Here is a 21,240-nt window from a genome sequence, read left to right as displayed (position 1 = left end):
GGTGTATGATCCTTTTAGTGTGTTGTTGGATTCTGTTTGCTAGTATTTTGTTGAGGATTTTTGCATCTATATTCATCAGTGATATTGGTCTGTAATTTTCTTTTTTTGTAGTTTCTTTGTCTGGTTTTGGTATCAGGGTGATGGTGGCCTTGTAGAATGAGTTTGGGAATGTTCCTTCCTCTGCAATATTTTGGAAGAGTTTGAGAAGGATGGGTGTTAGCTCTTCTCTAAATGTTTGATTGAATTCGCCTGTGAAGCCACCTGGTCCTGGACTTTTGTTTGTTGGAAGATTTTTAATCATAGTTTCAATTTCATTACTTGTTATTGTTCTGTTCATATTTCCCACTTCTTCCTGGTTCAGTCTTGGAAGTTTATACCTTTCTAAGAATTTGTCCATTTCTTCCAGGTTGTGTCTATTTTATTGGCATAGAGTTGCTTGTAGTAGTCTTAGGATGTTTTGTATTTCTGCAGTGTCTCTTGTAACTTCTCCTTTTTCACTTCTAATTTTATTGATTTGAGTCCTCTCCCTCTTTTTCTTGATAAGTGTGGCTAATGGTTTATCAATTTTATCTTCTCAAAGAACCAGCTTTTACTTTTATTGATCTTTGCTATGTTTTCTTTGTTTCTATTTCATTGTTTTGTGCTCTGATCTTTATGATTTCTTTCCTTCTGCTAACTTAGGTTTTTGTTTGTTCTTCTTTCTCTAGCTCCTTTAGGTGTAAGGTTAGATTGTTTATTTGGGATTTTTCTTGTTTCTTGAGGTAGGCTTGTATAGCTATAAACTTCCCTCTTATGACTGCTATGGCTGCGTCCCATAGGTTTTGGATCACCATATTTTCATTGTCATTTGCCTCTAGGTATTTTTTGATTTCCTCTTTGATTTCTTCCATGATCTCTTGGTTATTAGTAACGTATTGTTTAGCCTCCATGTGTATGTGTTTTTTACTTTTTTTCCCCTGTGGTTGATTTCTAATGTCATAGCGTTGCGGTCAGAAGAGATGCTTGATATGATTTCAGTTTTCTTAAATTTACTGAGGCTTGATTTGTGACCCAAGATGTGATCTATCCTGGAGAATGTCCTGTGCGCACTTGAGAAGAAAGTGTAATCTGCTGTTTTTGGATGGAATGTCCTATAAATATCAATTAAATCTATCTGGTCTATTGTGTCATTTAAAGCTTCTGTTTCCTTAGGAATTTTCTGTTTGGATGGTCTGTCCATTGATGTAAGTGAGGTGTTAAAGTCCCCCAATATCATTGTGTTATTGTCGATATCCTCTTTTATAGCTGTTAGCAGCTGCCTTATGTATTGAGGTTCTCCTGTGTTGGGTGCTTTTATATTTATAATTGTTATATCTTCTTCTTGGATTGATCCCTTGATCATTATGTAGTGTCCTTCCTTGTCTCTTGTAACATTCTTTATTTTAAAGTCTATTTTATCTGATATGAGTATTGCTACTCCAGCTTTCTTTTGATTTCCATTTGAATGGAATATCTTTTTCCATCCCCTCACTTTCAGTGTGCATGTGTCCCTGGGTCTGAAGTGGGTCTCCTGTAGACAGCATATATATGGGTCTTGTTTTTGTATCCATTCAGTGAGTCTGTGTCTTTTGGTTGGAGCATTTAATCCATTCACATTTAAGGTAATTATCAATATGTATGTTCCTGTTACCATTTTCTTAGTTGTTTTGGGTTTGTTTTTGTAGGTCCTTTTCTTCTCTTGTGCTTCCCACTTAGAGAAGTTCCTTTAGCATTTGTTGTAGAGCTGGTTTGGTGGTGCTGAATTCTTTTAGCTTTTGCCTGTCTGTAAAGCTTTTGATTTCTCCATCGAATCTGGATGAGATCTTTGCTGGTTAGAGTAATCTTGGTTGCAGGTTCTTCCCTTTCATCACTTTAAATATGTCATGCCACTCCCTTCTGGCTTGTAGAGTTTCAGCTGAGAAATCAGCTGTTAACCTTATGAGAGTTCCCTTGTATGTTACTTGTCATTTTTCCCTTGCTGCTTTCAATTATTTTTCTTTGTCTTTAATTTTTGCCAATTTGATTACTATATGTCTTGGCCTGTTTCTCCTTGGGTTTATCCTGTATGGGACTCTCTGCGCTTCCTGGATTTGGGTGGCTATTTCCTTTCCCATGTTAGGGAAGTTTTCAACTATAATCTCTTCCAATGGTTACCTGGGTCCTTTCTCTCTCTTCTCCTTCTGCGACCACTATATTGCAAATGTTGTTGCATTTAATGTTGTCTGAGAGCTCTCTTCGGCTGTCTTCATTTCTTTTCATTCTTTTTTCTTTATTCTGTTCCGCAGCAGTGAATTCCACCGTTCTGTCTTCTAGGTCATTTATCCATCCTTCTGCCTCAGTTATTCTGCTATTGATTCCTCTAGGGTAGTTTTCATTTCAGTTATTGTATTGTTCATCTCTGTTTGTTTGTTCTTTAATTCTTCTAGGTCTTTTTTAAACATTTCTTGCATCTTCTTTTTTTAAATTTATTTATTTATTTATTTTTGGCTGTGTTGGGTCTTCGTTTCTGTTCGAGGGCTTTCTCTAGTTGTGGCAAGCGGGGGCCACTCTTCATTGTGGTGTGCAGGCCTCTCACTGTCACGGCCTCTCTTGTTGTGGAGCACAAGCTCCAGACACACAGCCTCAGTAGTTGTGGCTCATGGGCCTAGTTGCTTCGCGGCATGTGGGATCCTCACAGACCAGGCCCAAATCCGTGTTCCCTGCATTGGCAGGCAGATTCTCAACCACTGTGCCACCAGGGAAGCCCTCTTGCATCTTCTTGATCTTTGTCTCCATTCTTTTTCCGAGGTCCTGGATCATCTTCACTGTCGTTATTCTGAATTCTTTTTCTGGAAGGTTGCCTATCTCCACTTCATTTAGTTGTTTTTCTGGGGTTTTATCTTGTTCCTTCATCTGGTACATAGCCCTCTGCCTTGTCATCTTGTCTGTCCTTCTGTGAATGTGGTTTTCGTTCCATGGGCTGCAGGATTGTAGTTCTTGCTTCTGCTGTCTGACCTCTGGTGGATGAGGCTATCTAAGAGTCTTGTACAAGTTTCTTTTTTTCTTGCGGTACCCGGGCCTCTCACTGTTTGGCCTCTCCCGTTGCAGAGCACAAGCTCCGGATGCGCAGGCTCAGCGGCCATGGCTCATGGGCCCAGCCGCTCCATGGCGTGTGGGATCTTCCTAGACTGGGGCACGAACCCGTGTCCCCTGCATCGGCAGGCGGACTCTCAACCACTGCGCCACCAGGGAAGCCCTTGTACAAGTTTCTTGATGGGAGGGACTGGTGGTGGGTAGAGCTGGCTGTTGCTCTGTACATATCTTTTCATATATGAAAATAACTTTTCCCCAGTGCCAGTGCCCTTCCTGCCACTCAGTTAAATCTGTGCCTGCTAAGCTTCTGTCTACTCCTCTAGACCCACCCACCCATCTCCAAGAAGAGATGATCACGTTTTGCTTTATGCCTACATCCATCATACAGCAATGCGGTTATTTGTTTCCAAGACTATGTCACTTATTAGAGTTCCATGTGCTTGAGTGCAGGAGCCAAATCTGACTAAATAAAAATAATACTAGTAAAGTGACTTTCAGAGAATGGGTATCTGGAACATAGTTGGTGCTCAGTACATGGCAGCTGTGGTGATGATGGTAATGAAAATTCCTGTCTCCTCATCAGTTGCACAATGACTGCTGAATAAGTGAATAAATTGATAGATATAACACATAGCTATTATACTTTTACTGGAGTAGTTCTTGGTCTGGGGATTCTATTTTGTGAAGCCCTGTTAATTGGATTTAAAATTGCATAGGATCAAAAATAAGTTACTTACCCTATGGCTTTCCCCCTACATCCCCATATCCTTAATAATGGTTTCTAATTATTAATAGGACAGGCTTTTGGACTTAAACAGATTTGGTTATAAATACTGGCTGTAAATATATTGGTCAAATTCCTTAAACTCATTAATCCCCAGTTTCTCCATCTGTATAATGAGGTAATAATGCATTCCTCTACTGATTTGTGTGAAATAATGTATTTAAGGCATATATGTATGTTTGTGTGTAGTGTATATGCCTTGTATGTTGTGAACATTTATAAATGGTATTGTTACAAAGTAGTTATAAAATATCAATATAAAAAAAACAAAATGGAAATCACCTTAAATCCCACCAAAGATACCATCATTGTTGATATTTAGTAGAGATACTCATAGAGCTTTCTTTAGACTCAGAAGCTTTTACATAAATGAAAACAATGTGAAAAATAGATTACATTGTATTTTGTCACTTACTTTTTGCACTCAATAATGTTATCTTTTTATGGCAGTGGATTTAGATCTGTATCATCCTCCACCTTTTTTTTTTTTTTTTTTTTTGCAGTACGCGGGCCTCTCACTGTTGTGGCCTCTCCCATTGTGGAGCACAGGCTCTGGACACGCAGGCTCAGCGGCCATGGCTCACGGGCCCAGCCGCTCTGCGGCATGTGGGACCCTCCCGGACCGGGGCACGAACCCGTGTCCCCTGCATCGGCAGGCAGACTGTCAACCACTGCGCTACCAGGGAAGCCCTCCTTCACCTTTTAATAGCACAGTTTTCCATTTATTGATGTATTAAGACAACTATAATAAACGTTTTGTTGATAAATGTATAGTTTTTTCTATTTTTTTCCATTATAAGTTATAGCCACGATAGGCATTTTGACACCTTGATTTCTTTCTTTTTTTTTTTTTTTTTGCGGTACGCTGGCCTGTCACTGTTGTGACCTCTCCCACTGTGGAGCATAGGCCCCGGACGCACAGGCTCAGCGGCCATGGTTCATGGGCCCAGCCGCTCCGTGACATGTGGGATCTTCCCAGACCGGGGCACGAACCTGTGTCCCCTGCATCGGCAGGCAGACTCTCAACCACTGTGCCACCAGGGAAGCCCACACCTTGATTTTTAATCTTTTTAGGATAAATTCTTAGAAGTGGAATTGTAATTAAATTTTTTTTTTTTTGGTTGCATTGGGTCTTTGTTGCTGCTCGTGGGCTTTCTCTAGTTGCAGTGAGTGGGGGCTACTCTTTGTTGAGGTGTGCAGGCTTCTCATTGTGGTGGCTTCTCATTGTGGTGGCTTCTCTTGTTGCGAAGCATGGGCTCTAGGCACGTGGGCTCAGTAGTTGTGGGCCGCAGGCTCAGTAGTTGTGGCACACGGGCTTGGTTCCATGGCATGTGGGATCTTCCTGGACCAGGGCTCGAACCCACGTCCCCTGCATTGGCAGGAGGATTCTTAACCACTGCACCACCAGGGAAGTCCTTGGAATTTTTAGATTAAAAAATAAAGTGTAAGAAGATCCATCAAGTTATAAAACTTATGATTTGTTTTTTTTTTCTCTACATGTGTGTTGTAGTCAGTGAGAGTTAATTTAAGAAAAACGTTAACCTGTAGATTCTAATGTCTTGAAATGTAAAGTTTAGAATATATTTACAAGTGAATTAGGGAGGACTCTCAGATTTCATCAGCAATTTCAGTTACCTGAATTCTAACTCAATTTTTTTAATAATAATTTATTACTGTTCATAATAAATCATCCTATTTAATAAAAGCATGGGCCAAGGGTGTGTTTTTGAGCATAATATATTTTAACATATTCAAACCTTAGGCAAATCTGTTGCTTGAACTAAATTTTAATTTTTGTAGAATTAATATTTCTAATTTAAGCTTAAGTTAATTATCTTTTACTTCCAATTTGGTACATTTTTGAGTAGATTTAATTGAGCTGCTCTCCAGCATAAATTTATATTCATGTTCAGTTTAACTATGGAAAATTAAGAATAGTTGAAAAGCTACCTCTTCATGATATTTTTGAATAATTAATTTTATTGAAACAAATCTCATTAAGGACTTCTAAAGTGAAAGTTTATGTAGTATAACAAAAGGATTTATATCTGTTTACTTTTGCTGAATCATTGCTGGATTAACCTAATTCTACTTCTTCTACAAACTATAAAATATTGCAATTAAATATTCCATCTCTGTACCTGAATATAGAGGGTTTACCTCAAATCAGTGTTTTTTGTTTTTTGTTGCCCCCCCTGCCCTGAGTAGCAGAAACCAACCCCTGAGGGGAAATATGGATCAAAGTGAAAACCCATTATAATATGATGTAAGTTTTCCAAATACAGATGTTTCTTATTTGGAGCTATTGTCTTCAGTATGTAGAACTGCTATAAGTTGCTCCTGAATGACATTTCATTCAGTTGGAAATTCAGAACTTAGGAAAAGATGAGCTAACTTACCCATGATAAAATATTAGTGTCATTCGGGACCAGAGATCATAGAGCTGAGATAGAAGTTACTGACCTTGTGGAGGATCTCAGAAAGGCCTTTTTTTGTCAGTAATCAGAAGAGGAAGCCAAACACAGATAAGAAAACCAGAATTGTAGATCAAGAGTATAAAAAGCTCCTTCATACAGAAAGTATATAAAGTATATAAAGCTCCTTTAAACCCCCAGAAAAGAGAGAATCTTGATGGTCCCAGTCTGTGTCATATGTCCTCCAGCTTCAGCCTGGAGTGGCACGACAAACAATACTAACTTGGCTGTCAACCATTATGGATGGCGTTTGTGATGGGAAGGTTGGAAGGACCATCCCTGGCAAAGGAAGTGGTTGTGTGCTAGCAACCATCCCCAAAGTCTCTACTACATCTTTTCTCATTTAGTAATATGGAAATCAAGGTGGAGTATCATAAAATACACCTCCCATAGTCATGGCTGGGTGAACGTGGGAAAAGATATTATTTATCACCCAAACTTGGTTACTTTTGAGAGGGAGCGTTATAAATAATGGGAACAACGTGCATAAACTGGACTGTCCCAGACTTAGAATATATGGTTACCCTTTAATGGAAGAGTTGTACATCTCAGATTTTAAGATAATAAATAGACTATTTGGGGTGAGTTGGAATAACAAGTCAGGACTAAGGATAGTTCTTCTTGCAATTATTAGATAGTATCAAAGATAAGGATATACCTAAATAATTTATTATTTTTTCTGTATATCATTGAGTTGCCTTTGAAAGGAGAAGCTTTGGGCAAGCACTTAGTTTCTCTACTTCTCAGTTTACTGGAAGTATATGGAAAATAATAATGTGTTTTCCAATCTCTAGATAATCTGAGTGATCACATATTCTGAAAGGATGAAATATTTTAACTGTTTTCCTTTGGCTTGGGTCAGAAAAAAACTTAAAAGTTAGTCAATCTTTGTCTATTTGTATAATGAAGAAAAAGTGAAATAAGTATATATTACTGTTCAGGGTGTAGCTTGTTTGCTCAAAAGGAAAGGTGCAGTCTTACAGAACTGCATACTGCATTAGGGATTTCAAAAGCCTATCAGGTCTTGCCTCTATGCATTGTGGTAAAATGCTTGATTCTGACTTGTGTATCTCAAAATTCCAGGACCTAAGATGGTAAGTGTTCAGCTCAGAGTTTATTTAATAGACACCTTTACAAAGATGACTTTAGAAATCAGCTGATTTTTTTTTTTTTTTTTTTTTTGTGATACGCGGCCCTCTCACTGTTGTGGCCTCTCCCGTTGCGTAGCACAGGCTCCGGACACGCAGGCTCAGCGGCCATGGCTCACGGGCCCAGTGGCTCCGCGGCATGTGGGATCTTCCTGGACCGGGGCACGAACCTGTGTCCCCTGCATCGGCAGGCGGACTCTCAACCACTGCACCACCAGGGAAGCCCGAAATCAGCTGATTTTTATGTGCACCATACGGATGATAATACCTCTAGGTGTGCCTTAGGAAAACAGGGTTTTCAACTAATAGCTAAATCACCTTGGGCAAATTACTCAAGGTCTTGGAGTACCAGTTTCATAATCTGCTGAAAGTACATAACACCTGGTTATTCTGAGATTTAACTGAGATCCTATGCGTCAAGAGCTTTGCAGAGTGTTTGGCATGGAGAAAGCACTCAGTGGCTGGTAGTTATTATTAATTAGAATTAACCTGAAAAACTTCCAGGAGGTACAATATGCTTTCTTTCTGTCTATGCTATACTTAGAAGACGTCCTCCATCTGTTGTTTAAACAATAGTGCCCTCAGAAAACAGCACCTTCTCAGAAATAGGAAAAGTGACAGTCTGAAGTTAATTTGCATAAAATGCATCATATTCTTTCTAATTACTTACTGAATTTTCTCTGGAATGGGTGTCCTTAGAAATGAAGAAATATAAAAAACCTGCTTATGTCATTGGAAGCTATATACCTTTTGTTTAAATAGTGAAATTGTTTTGTATACAATAAGATCTAAGAAAACACAGAAGAGATCTTCCTCTCCTGAAACTCAGAGGGCTACTAATGTGACATTTCTGAAGCCAGAAAAGAGACTTTGTCTTGGATTATTTTTATCCGGAGATCTGCATTTTTCCTTTTAGATTTAATCCAGTAAAATAAGGTTTCACTCTATCTTGAGTTTCCTGTTCTGTTCCCAGTTTTCCACTGAGTAGCAGAGTCTCTCTAGAGGCCCCTGATCATTGGCAGGGAGCAGCTGCCTTAGCAGTAAATGCCACAGTTGTTGGCACTGGAAAAAACATTGCCAGCAAGCAAGCTGCCTCGCCTTTCTACTGCCAGGGCCTCTGAATATTCAGAAACAGCACCAGGAAAGACTTATAACTTTAGCTTTACTCTTAGGTAAATTGAAATTAATGACTTGCTTTCTTCATTTGGGCTATGATTTTTTTCCTCTTAGAATAATACTGCCATGGATTCTATTCTATCAAAATGGAGCATCACAGCTAAAAGACAGGCATATCCATAAACATGAAACAGCTCAATTTTCTATATGCTCAAGCTTTTGCTAACCAAAAAAACTTTTTTTTTTTTTTTAAACTTCAATCACTTTGAAAGCTGGAGCCCACCTCAGAGAAAGCATACCAGCAGTTGATTAATGGAAGTGTTACTTCCATTCAGGGCTCTGTGATTCAGTGCATCCTCACTGAGCACCATTGTATGCAAGCTGTGTATGAAGGGTGGGGAATACCAAGAAAAGGACACCAGTTCCTGCCCTCAAGGAGTTTAGCTCTGTTCAATAAATGTTATATGCCTGCATGGGTGCTTTCCACCTGACAGGGGTTGACTTTACCATGCAGGTGAGGTGCAAATGGAATAAGAGGAATTTTTTTAAACCTAGTGCCATAGAATTCAAAGACAAGAAGGTTTGATAGGTCGTGGTTTAGGAAAGACTTTCTTAAAGCAGAGGCCAGGCACTGTGGGGAAGATATTCACACATAATCACCTGAGTGCCAGGCGTTGGATCAAGCATAGTCCATGCATCGTCTCATTTTAAAATTGTGATTTAAACTTTCTGATTTGCAGTTCATTATCCGTTAAAGAGATTGAAAACTATGGTTAGCAAAAAAGGTGATCATGCTAGACATACTATGTTGTAGCCAGGCTTTGTCACTTAATACATTTTTGATATTTCTTATGTCATTAAGTATGCTTTTTCACATCACTCTTAATGACTACATGACTAACTATTTCCCTTATAACTAAATTAGGTAAGAAGATGTAAATATAAGAAAAATAAAACCATAAAAGTATTAGGAGAAAATATGTTATCTAGAGGGTGGGCGCTTAAAAAATGATTTTTTTTTTAGAGCAGGAAAATTGAGAGGAAGGTAAAGAGATTTCCTAGGGACCCCCCTATCCCCAAACATGCACAGCCTCCCTCATTACCAACATCCGCTTCCAGAGTGGTGCATTCGTTACAACTGATGAACCTATATTGACCCATCGTAATCACTCGAAGTCCGTAAGTTTACATTAGCTCTCACTCTGGGTGTTGTACATTCTGTAGGTTTGGACAAATGTATAATGGCATGTATCCATCATCATAGTACCGTACAGAGGGTGGGCACATTTTTAAATACATCATGTTAAAAAGGCAGAAATCTTAACAGAAAAATGAGTAGTTTTAACACATAAAAATTAAAAATCATTTGGGTATCAAGATTACTGTAAATAAAATTTAAAGACATTATTTAATTCTCACAATAGTTTTATGAAATAGGTGCTTAGATTCCTTTTAAAGAAGAAGAAACTGAGACGCAGAGAAATGACAGTGTGGAGATCAGTGGATTTCTGGGAGATTGATTATCTTGGTGAAGAACAAAAGCTGATAAAATGAGAGGCATAGTGAAGCAGTGGTTCAAATTTAGTCTTTGCAGTAGCCTGTGATATGAGTACCAGCTTTATCACTTTGAGGTGGTGGATGAGCTTCATTTTAGACAGTTAAAAATATTATATTTTCATTCCATCCTTTGAAGTGTTTATTTCCAAATACTTTCTCATTATAGCTGTTATGACAAAAATGATACCTTTTCCAGATGTCTTCAAATGCAAAAGTTCAGAGACATCAAGGACAGACAAATTAGATGCTAATTGCATAAAGCATAAATTCCTTTTTACTATTCCTTATATAGTGTTCTATACTATCCCTTAAATAATAGAAATTATCAAGGCCTCAGTTAAAAAGGGACAGTATGACATAGATCATTACTTATTGAAGAGACAAGAGAGAAAAAGCCAAAACTGTGTGAGCTCTTATCAAATGGCTGAAATAAAATAAAAGATTGATTATGACTATCATCATACTTTAGCAGTGGGAAAATCTGGAGTGAAAAAATTTAGAATATAAATGTTTTTAGGTCATATTTAGGTGAATTCAATCAAATTAAAAATCCCACCACATCTTGGATAAGAGTGGATGCCTCATTGATTGGGTACAGTAAAATGTTTCAGTGCAATTGCTCTAATATTTGACTTAAAATGGGGATGTAATATTTACATCCTCTGGAGTAACAAAATTTATGCTATGTAATAACCTTGACACGTTTACAGAATCATATGTAATGGACACTCCAGAGCTCTGATGAATACCACAGTTTGGTCTGTTTTCTGCATTTTTTAGGAGTCTGGAAAAGCTGTAGGAAATGAAATATCTATCATAAGGTTTTTGCATCTAGCTCAACTGCTGCTGTCAAGTTTAGCAAAAGGGTCAAAAACTGTATGTTCTTTATTAACTGCATTCAAATTAGAATTTAAGAGATTTTAGCAGCTGCTTAGAATTAGTGTTTGAATCTATACTGTGAAGAATGTTAAGACTTTTAGCATTAAAGAGTCCTACATCTACCTACTTAAAAATGAATGAACTTCATTTTTTAATTCCAAGTACATACACATATACTTGTATACATGTATATATACATATATATTTTCATACAAAATATATATATATTACAATTTTACAAGTGCATTTGATTTTTTACCCCACAGATAAACAATCAGATCCTGTATGGAAGAAGTCATCAAAATGCATCTGCCATTATTAAGACTGCCCCGTCAAAGGTCAAGCTTGTTTTCATCAGGTAGGATAGATACATCTGGTTTTCTAAAACTTAAGATCACCTCTTGAGATGTTATCATTTGTGTAAGACTATTTCATCTTTCGTTTGTTTAACAAAATCACTGTATTCTAAAAATATATTTCCCTCTTGTGACTGTCACTTCGAGAAAAGTATAGATCGTTTCGATTGTGATGTGTTCTTGTTACTTACGTTTCACATGATAGAAGTGGTCATTGAGGCTTGTACTTTTATTTCCATTTAAAAAAAATTCTTCCTGATTATCCTCTTTATAAATATGATAGAATATTCTAGCTTCTCATCCTACTGTCACCATCATTTGGTACTTTGCTGAATCATTAATGCCTTCATCAAAGAATATGCAGGGAAAAAAGAACCCAGGAAAATTTTAGAAGCTTCATATTAAGAGTGCTGGTGAGAAATACAGAGGGGAGGAGATGTGAGCTCTGCTGTCTGGAGTCGTGTGGTCCGTTTGGGGCTCCACATTTGCCCGCACCTCATCTGCTAGGTGACTGAGCCCTTTTGGCTTAATTGAGTCAGAATTGGGACTCCTCATTGGTGGTGGCCATCACCAGCAGTGGAAGGAAACTTGATTCCCTGTTATTGGACTGAAATGACAGATGAGTCTGAATTATTCTTGGGGATGTAACTAACCCTGTATGTTAACTGTCATGCTGTTTCTTTTTGCTTTGGGCCTCAGTTATTATCTGTAAAATGGGGGCTATAAAGCACTTACCTCACTCATTGTGGTGTTCCAAAAATTAGAAATGCTTACCACAGTATCCAGCATGGAGTAAAGGCTTGAAAAAATGTTAGCTGGTCCTTTATGATGGTGATGATCATTGTTTTTCTCCCCCTTCTCTATAGTTACCTGTTAGTAAGACCCGTCCACTCCCAGGAGATGGCTGGGATTAAGGGGGAGTTTTATTCCCATATATGGGCACTAATGTAGGTGATTGAAATATTCCTTTCCATGCCATCACTTCAACCTCACAGGCGTTGGTGCTTTGCTCCTGAAGAAATCCTACATCGATGCCCTTTTCTCTTGCTCAGTAACACTTTCTGGATTTCCAGGGGTTTTTACCCTTTTTTCTAGGGGGAGAAACCTTCCTCCTCTCATCTGTCTTTATGTATTTATTAAGACGACCACCTCTGGCTTACTCACCTTGAAGTCCTCTGTCAGACACCAATCTCTCTTTTGGGGTTTCTTGGCCCTTGCTGTTGCCAGAGGTTACAAAATTAGAGTTAGATGATGAAAACATGAACAGACTTGAGGAAAGGTCAGCCCCTCAAAAATTTAAGATGTCCATCAAGAGAAGTGCATACAAGTAAAGAGGTGAAGCCATTTAGGCTTTAGAACTTTGTGTGAAGCTGTGTGAGGATCACATGAGAAGACGTTACATAGCACTCAGTAGAGTTTGCACATCAGTGCTCGGCACATGGTGGCAACTGCTGCAAGGGACATTATTAATGATAAACATTACTGTTACCTCTTCAGCATTTGTGGGGCCTTTATTACTCATGCCGCGTCATCCCATTTTAAAGAGAGCAAAAGAAAATTGAGTAGGATCCAAAGGAAATCATTTAATGCAATTAAGTAGTTGGGAAATAGAACCCCCCTCCTTCAAGAAAGAAAGGTTAAACGAACTGAAATTATTTAGAGTACAGAAGAGAAAGCTGAGTAGAATTTTAATAATAGTAATATACTCCCATTAATTTAGTGTCTGGTGGTTTCAATTTTGATTGTTCAGAATCAAGAAAAAAATTTGTTCAAGAAATTAATGGTGTAAGCGTGATTGAGGATGCTGCTGAATACTTATTTACTGGAAGTGATTTTAAGAAATTTAGAAGGATCAAACTACATTCAAAATATGTCATCTAATTATGAGCCTTTCTTACATGGTCATTACATTATAGTGCCTAGCCCATAGTGGGCATTCAGAAAGCTTTATTGAATAAATTTCCTTTCAGCTCCTACTGAGCAATCCAGATTATTTATTCTCCAAAGGCAACAATCATAGTAAGTTAGTTTGACTTATTTTGTGGATTCAAAAATGCATATAGACATATAACTCATATTTTACAAAATTCCTCATACTTTAGTCCCTCTCCCTACTACTTTCTCAAATAATCTAACTTAGGGATATTTTCTATATCTTCTTCTATAGGGGGGAAAATGATGTGGGCTTGATTCTGAACAATCTATCATATCCACTTTTCGACTATCTAAAGGGAAATGAGCTTGAATTGTATCAAGAGAGATGTACACACTGCTTACAACCTTTTGTTTTATTCAATAGATATGTATCTGATAATTTGTGTGCCAGCATTTTATTAATTAATTCATGCTTCAGTTTCCATAGGGAAGGAACTAGTCATTTGACTAAGAACTCTTACCTTGTTTTCTAAAACAAGACTGAACTCTAAGGCTTAGTGATTAAAAAAAGAAACCGCAGTTCACCCTGCCTGGGCTTGAAACCTACTCTGTGATATCCCAGATTTGTGAGCTTGGTCCATTTCCTGAGCTTTAGTATGGGGATAATATAGCTATCTCTATATTTATAATGTATTTATACATGTCTAATGTATTTATACATGTAAATTGCCTGGCAATATGGACTCAACAATGGTGGCTGCTATAGTGATGAAGATGCTGGAGATGATGTTGATGGCAGAAGAAGGTGGGGAGGGAGGGAGGACAGAGGTAAAAGAGAAGGAAAGAAGCAGTTAGGGAGAAGGGAAGAGGAGGGGTGAAAAGAAGAACCACTTCTCATATATACTTTGTCTCATTCCAGAATCTTGACCAATTTTTGAGTGAAGCGCATTCACAGTTTTAGAATGCTTTAATTCACATCATAATGATTAAGCCCTGGAAGAGATAGGTACGGACATTATATACAACCATTTCTGCAAATGTTAGAATAAGAGACAAGGACACAGCCTGCCTAAAATGTTTTTTATTTCCCTGTCTTCTGTTGTTGAGCTGCTGCTGCTTCTGCTTCTGTTTCTTCTCCGTGGTCTTCTTTTTTAAATGATGACCTGATCCTCCAACAAGGAGTGGAACACTCTTTAATTGAGGACTGTATAAAGAGAAATCTAATTAACATCAATTAATCCCCATGTCAATAAAATGTATTATAATAGATTTTACTGAGGTAAGTGATATCAAGTAGGGTCGGAATTTAAAGCACTTAAGGAAATCAAAAAAGAAAATACTTTATTGCTCATCAGCTCTTTACATCACCAATAAGGGTATCATGGTAGATTGGTGTCCTATTCATGTGTAGTAACCTGTGCATTTGAGGTGCTATCCAACACATCGTCCTCGCTTCTTCAGGCTGATTGTCTATTCATTACTCATTTAGATACATCTTTCAGCCTCTGCCTATAAAGTACCTCTTTCAGGCTGTTGTTACAAGAACTCTAATTTTGCCTAGTTTGGAACCAAATCCTGAAACAATTAAATACTGATTTGTTACCAAGTTTCAGGAATTTAGCACTTAAATCATCTCAGTACAACAGACGCAATTGTACTTTTCCTTAAAACGGCATAACTGCTTTGTGTGATATAATATTACTTTAAAAACTGATTTTTATAAATCGTATTTCTTTGATTAGTGCTTCTCTTTGGCAGTATTTCCTTCCTTAGTTGAAATTAGTGATTCCCTGTGCATTTCCATTGTACGGAAAATTTTGGCTTTTATACCTGAGCAACTCTTTTTCAAATTTATTGACAATTGAGATAAAAATGGGAACTGGCCACAGGTTTGGGAGAATGATTAGTAGTAATCACAGAAAGCTGTTAAAATATGCTGCAGGCAACATTTTAATTAACTAGGGTCTTTAGTCTGTAGTGATGTACATTTGTGTGATCACGTCCTTATATTCTTTTAACACTTGTCTTTATTCATATACTAATTGATCTGTAATTCACAAAAGGGGTGTGTGAGTCATCAAGGAAAATTAGCAAGTTGCTGCTGTGTATATATGACTTACATAATCACTTTTTGCCCTTATCTCCCTACATTGCTAGATTTTGGACAATCCTGTAATCATGTAATTGTGCCCAATGGCACATATAGACTCTGGTATACTAAATTATTCTACTCTAGATCATCTAGATGTATATTACAATCTGGGGGCTTACTGGGTACCATACATTCAATTCTGTGAGTTTTCCTGTTCCACATGAGCCCCTCTACACAAGCGCTCCGATTTCAGTACGGGAGGAACACTGTATTAATACGATCAAGAATGAATTGCTGTATTTGGCAGTGCAGGGATCCAAGAAGATTAATGATCTTGCCTGCAGCTCTTGTCATACCTTCCCCCACTATCGAAAATTAAATGTCATGTATAACAACTCACTCTCCATTACTTAATTACATGTGGAAAATGTGTCCTGTTAAAAACTGCTGGGGCTAAAGGAGGCCAAATGAAACTGAAACCCTTGGAAAGATTTAGTGCTGGCTGTCAAGCCCTAACAAGTGAAGGTGGACTCGCCATGGGATCCACCTTACTGTATCCACTGAACGTGTCTTGTTTTTATAATTAAAAATATGGTGTGGCCTGTTATCCTCTAGCCATGTCCCTAAAAGATGAAGTTGATTTGAAATTAATGTGAATGTCAGAGTAAGTCCATCTGAATAAGCAAATTGAATGCCTGTTTTTAAGACCTTTATTGTGCTCTTGATTCTTTGCATCTAGTTTTGATCAATAGGAGGGAAAAAAGATTGTGGGAACAAGTATGAATTTGACTTAAGAAACATTCATGCGTTTGTTTGACAAGTATTTGCACAGTGCCTACTTGTGCAAGTGTTGTGGAGCGAGTGACACAGAGAACACAGTCTCTGCTCTAAGAGAGGACACAGAGAGTAAAACAGTCCAGTACCTTATCCAGTGGTGTAAGTGCTGTGATACTATAGGAACATATAAGAGACACACCTAACCTGGTCTTTGAAGCCTGTGGGAGGGTGTCACAGAGAAAGACGTTTAACCTCAGACCAGAAGGATAAGTAAGCAAAGTCGTAGCATGTATAGAAACCCAAAGATTTCTAGAATTGGATGTTATGCCCAATATACGTGAACATTACTTCTAGAAGAAAAGCGGTCCTTCTTTAGGAAAGTATCATTGGATGAACACAGCTATGTGTGTCATTTGATTTGATTTCTGTAAGCAAGCCTCTTTCTCACTCTCATAGACCATTAAAGAATGCAAGGCCCCTTTTCAAGTGCACAATAAAATATCATCCATGGCATATATGACAAGAAGTTTTGAGGAGGAGGCCTGTCATTAGCACTGAACCATGTTAGCAGTTGTAGGAAGTAGAGACTCTCCTGTAGTTTCAAGGCTCTTCTGTTTCTTTGTTTAGTTGGACCGTGTGGTAGAGCCATATAAGTCTCTCAGGTGCTCTGAAATGCTGACTCTTGCTTATTTCTTCCATACTTGTTTCCTGTACTATCCATTTTAAATAGTAATTTTAAATTCATAAGTAGAATTTATAAGACTTTTGGTTCAAGAACAAGGTGAAATTAGAGTGTTTTGTGTTTTGATCTTTTGTCAAAAACATTGGAATTTATATATTGCTCCCTTTGACAGACTGTGGTAACCTTGGGAAGCTGTATGTTTAATCCAGTTATCATTCCATCGGGGCATACATTTCTGGAAACATCTTGACAGCCTATGACATATTCTTTTGCATATCCACAGTAGCCGTAAATTTTTCTCTTTTGAGGGTGGCTGTAGCTAGGTAGTCTGAAGTAACCAAATATTTTACAGGGCCATTCGTGAATTCAGATGAATTTAGTCAATTAGGTAAAGTGCTGCTACCAAACAAGACCATCTTTCTTGTATGACTTGTAAAGTATCTTTGAAAACCACTGTTATTATTGCATGAATAGAATTGCTAACTTTTTCTTTGCTGCTCCTATTTCTTAACACCAGCTTGTGGGAATCATGACTATATTTGTTTCACTTCTTTTGGCACTCAGAAACAGCTAGTTGTGATAGTCACAGGGATGATGGGATTTATTTTTTTTTTTTTGGCAGTATTTTTACACCTGTCTACACAGTAGAATGCCTGTTTCCTTTGATAGACTCCTCTCCCCCAAACACACACACACATGCACACAATGTATATAGTATGATGGAACGGTAAAAACAGTAAATCTAGATACCTGTCTCCCTCTGTAGAAGCTGAAATAGATCTCTCTTTCACTGCCAAGGTGTGGCCAGTGGGTGGTCATGCAACCTAAGTTTGGGCAGTATGATACCTTAGGCTTAGAACAGGAAGCAAGTAATGTGAGTGACTTTATATGTATGGTGTTTATTCATGGAGCCACAGGGCCTTGATCAGAGACTCCTGCTATGACATCATTCTGCATCCTGCTTCCTTGTCCTCTGGAAGTCTCTTAGTTCCTGGTCTGTTCCAAGTCTGATCATATAGCCTGCCTATGTTTTGTAAGATTCCAATATCCCTCTAATAAATTACCTTTTGCTTCAGGTGGCCTAAATTCATTTCTATTGCTTGCTGCCAAAGAATCCTAATGAATGGGAAGGATGCTAAAAGTAGAGCTCTCTGAACAAATCATGAGCAACCAGAGCGAGTTCTCTCTGCACATATGCTTGTCACATGTAGGCTCTAAGCCTTGATCCTGAGAAGGTTTTATTTTTCAGACTTCTTTAGCAGAGCACAAGACCTCTGAACAAGTCTCTACTGAGGATCTCCAGTATGACAGGTTTCCGTTGCCATTGGCTCTTGAAATGAGATTACCACGATGATTTCAGAGAAATCAGGCAAGATTTTTCCCAGACTTATACCTGCAGGAAGAGTCACCTTTCCTAGCACATGGCCTTCCGGTGAGGGCTGGATACCTGAACAACATTTGGGCTTTGCCAGCTGGAATAAAGAGGAGAATGGCTGTGGATATCTACTGTACTAGCTTTAGAAAGAGTCTCTATGAGAAACTTGGTAGGCTGTCATCTATCCCATCCAGTCCTAAAGCTCCCCATATTAACTCTCCTGCCAACCTTCACTGCCAAATATTTTATGAGTCAACTTTTCCTCTGTACAAATGGCAGCCATTATTTAGAACTTACCTGGGGCCACCTTTGTAAAATGTGGGTCTAGATGCTGAGTTACTCCCAGCAGCCCTCAGTTAGTGATTGACATTGTTAGGAATGCCATAAATGGAGTTCATAATTCCACTCACTAGGCATTTATTTCAGATTCAGCATATTTAGCTATTTTGGTGTTTTTTCCAGTTGGAAATTGGAAACTATTTAGTGTATTCATATAGTTAGAAATACCTCCTGGAATCTTTTCAGAAAGGAGTTTTGCTCCCACTGAGATATAATGATTTGCTTTGTTTTATATGTTACTTCTGGTTCATTTACATGGAGGTTTCCTGGCTGAATGTTAATTCAATGTCATGTTCCAATTAATATAGCAAATGTAGAGTTTATTTTCAAGTGTCTCACATCACTGTATTTATTGATAATGCAGTCAGAAAAATTATCTAGGCCTGTTTAGTTGTGTTCATGTGTTCATTTATTCAGCTTTTTGTATGTGCACACCTAAACAATGTGCTAGCCACTAGATTGTAGTTATAATCATTTTAGAACAGGTTGCAAAAAATTAAATCAACGTACTCAGTACTCCTGGTTGAATTCAGGCACATAACTTCTACTTTTGATATAATGCTGTTTTGTGGACATAAAATAAGATTTATGGGTTTAGTGAAAGTGAATTTCCAAGTGGTAAGACCAGAGCAGTCCTGAAGACAAAATGGTTTTAAGTGATATTCTAAATAATTCAAATGTATTCTCATCACACTTGTACTTTGTTTGGTCTTAGTTAATTTTTTAAATTGTGGTAAAATATGCATAACATAAAATCTACCTTATTAACCATTTTTAAGTGTACAGTTAAAGTAGAATTAAGTATATTCACATTGTTGTACAGCCATCACCACCATCTATCTCCAAAACTTTTTACATCTTGCAGAACTGCAACTCTATACCCATTGACAAATAATACCGCATTCTGTCCTCTCCGCACCCACCTCCAAGCTCCTGGCAACTATCTTTCTACTTTCTCTCTCTCAATTTAACTACACTAGGTATCTCATAAAAGTGGACTCATACAGTATTTGTCCTTTTGTTACTGGCTTATTTCGCTTACCATAATGTTTTCAAGGTTCATCCATGTTGTAGCATGTGTCAGAATTGCCTTCCTTTTTAAAACTGAATGATATTCCATTGTATGTTTATCCATTCATCTGTTGAGAAAAACTTGGGTTGCTTCTACCTTTTGACTATTGTGAATAATGTTAGTATGAACATGAGTGTACAAATGTCTGTTTGAGACTCTCAATTCTTTTCCATATATACCCGGAAGTGGAATTGCTGAATTATATGGCAATTCTATTTTCAGTTTTTTGAAGAACCACTGTAGTTTCCATAGCAGCTACACCATATTACATTCCTACCAACAGTGGACAAGGGTTCCAGTTTCTCTACAACCTCACCAGCTCTTATTGTTTTCCATTTTTTTGATAGTACTTATCCTATTGGGTATGAGATGGTATCTCATTGTGGTTTTGATGTGCATTTCTCTGATGATTAGTGATATTGAGCATTTTTTGATGTGTTTATTGGCCATTTGTGTCTTTTCAAGTCTTTTTCCTGTTTTTTAATCAGGTTGTTTGTTTTGTTGTTGAGTGGCAGGAATTCTTTATGTATTCTGGATATTAACTCATTATCAGATATACGATTTGCAGAAGTTTTCTCCCATTCCATAGGTTGCCTTTCACTCTGTTGATTGTGTCCTTTGATCCACTGAAGTTTTTCATTTTAATATAGTCCAATTTATCTATTTGTTGTTGCTTGGGCTTTTGGTGTCAAATCCAAGATATCATTGCCAAATCCAATGTCATGAAGTTTGTCCCCTATGTTTTCTTTAACAGTTTTATAGTTTTAGCTCTTATGTTCAAGTCTTTGATCTATTTTGAGTTAATTTCTGTATATGGTATAGGAGAAGGATCCAACTTCATTCTTTTGCATGTGGATATCCAGGTTTCCCTGTACAATTTGTTGAAAAGATCATCCTTTCCCCCATTGAATGGTCTTGGCACCCTTGTTGAAATCATTTGACCCTACACTGAGGGTTTATTTCAGGGCTTTCTATTCTATTCCATTGGTCTATATGTCTGTTCTTAAGCTAATACAACATTGTTTTGATTGCTATAGCATTGTAGTACATTGCGAAATCAGGAAGGGTGAGACCTCCAACTTTGTTCTTCTTTTTCAAGATTGTTTTGGCTATTCTGTATAAATTTTAGGATGAAACACACTTTCACTTTTAAAAGAAGGAGAAATTCTCCTTGGAGATATCTCAGACCCTGATAAATGAAAAATTGTGGAATTCTACAAATACACACACACACACATACACACAGCCCATTACATCAGATGTCTTTTTTTTTTCCTCATTCAGAAACTGTTGTCATGGGCTCAGTGTGCTTTCCTGAAGATAAGTTTGTTCTCCTCATATCTCACTAATCTTTATTTTAACCACAATTTGTAGCATTCTTTTAGAGTTTACATCAGAGAGAGAATCTCATATTTAATCCTAAGGAATTAGTCAATGATTATTGGACTGATGCTTTAAATAACATGTTATTGAAATCTCTTACTACAACTTAATTATGGTTACAACTTTGATGGGTAAGGAATAAACATAAAGGGTTTTATCAACAAATCCCTGTATGTGACATGTATGTGCTTCTAAGAATGCAGTGAAGTATTCTTAGAAGAATAGAAAGAAGTTTCTGAGA

At 37.6% G+C, this 21,240-nt stretch overlaps 1 protein-coding gene across 8 annotated transcripts in view; it reads left to right on the top strand.

The window, feature by feature from the left end:
* Window positions 1-21,240, top strand: part of PATJ (PATJ crumbs cell polarity complex component) — a 359,130-nt gene that overhangs the window by 227,436 nt on the left and 110,454 nt on the right. For all 8 annotated transcript variants that reach the window (XM_073789059.1, XM_073789054.1, XM_033865626.2 and 5 more), the window contains one exon: window positions 11,315-11,406. In XM_073789059.1, the coding sequence (XP_073645160.1) occupies window positions 11,315-11,406 (92 nt within the window). The remainder of the gene's footprint in view (window positions 1-11,314; window positions 11,407-21,240) is intronic.

Source organism: Tursiops truncatus, chromosome 1 (genome assembly GCF_011762595.2).
Source record: "Tursiops truncatus isolate mTurTru1 chromosome 1, mTurTru1.mat.Y, whole genome shotgun sequence".
NCBI classification, from domain to species: Eukaryota; Metazoa; Chordata; class Mammalia; order Artiodactyla; family Delphinidae; genus Tursiops; species Tursiops truncatus.
The sequence above is the reverse complement of the archived record's forward strand: the minus strand, read 5'-3'. Positions and strand labels throughout refer to the sequence as shown.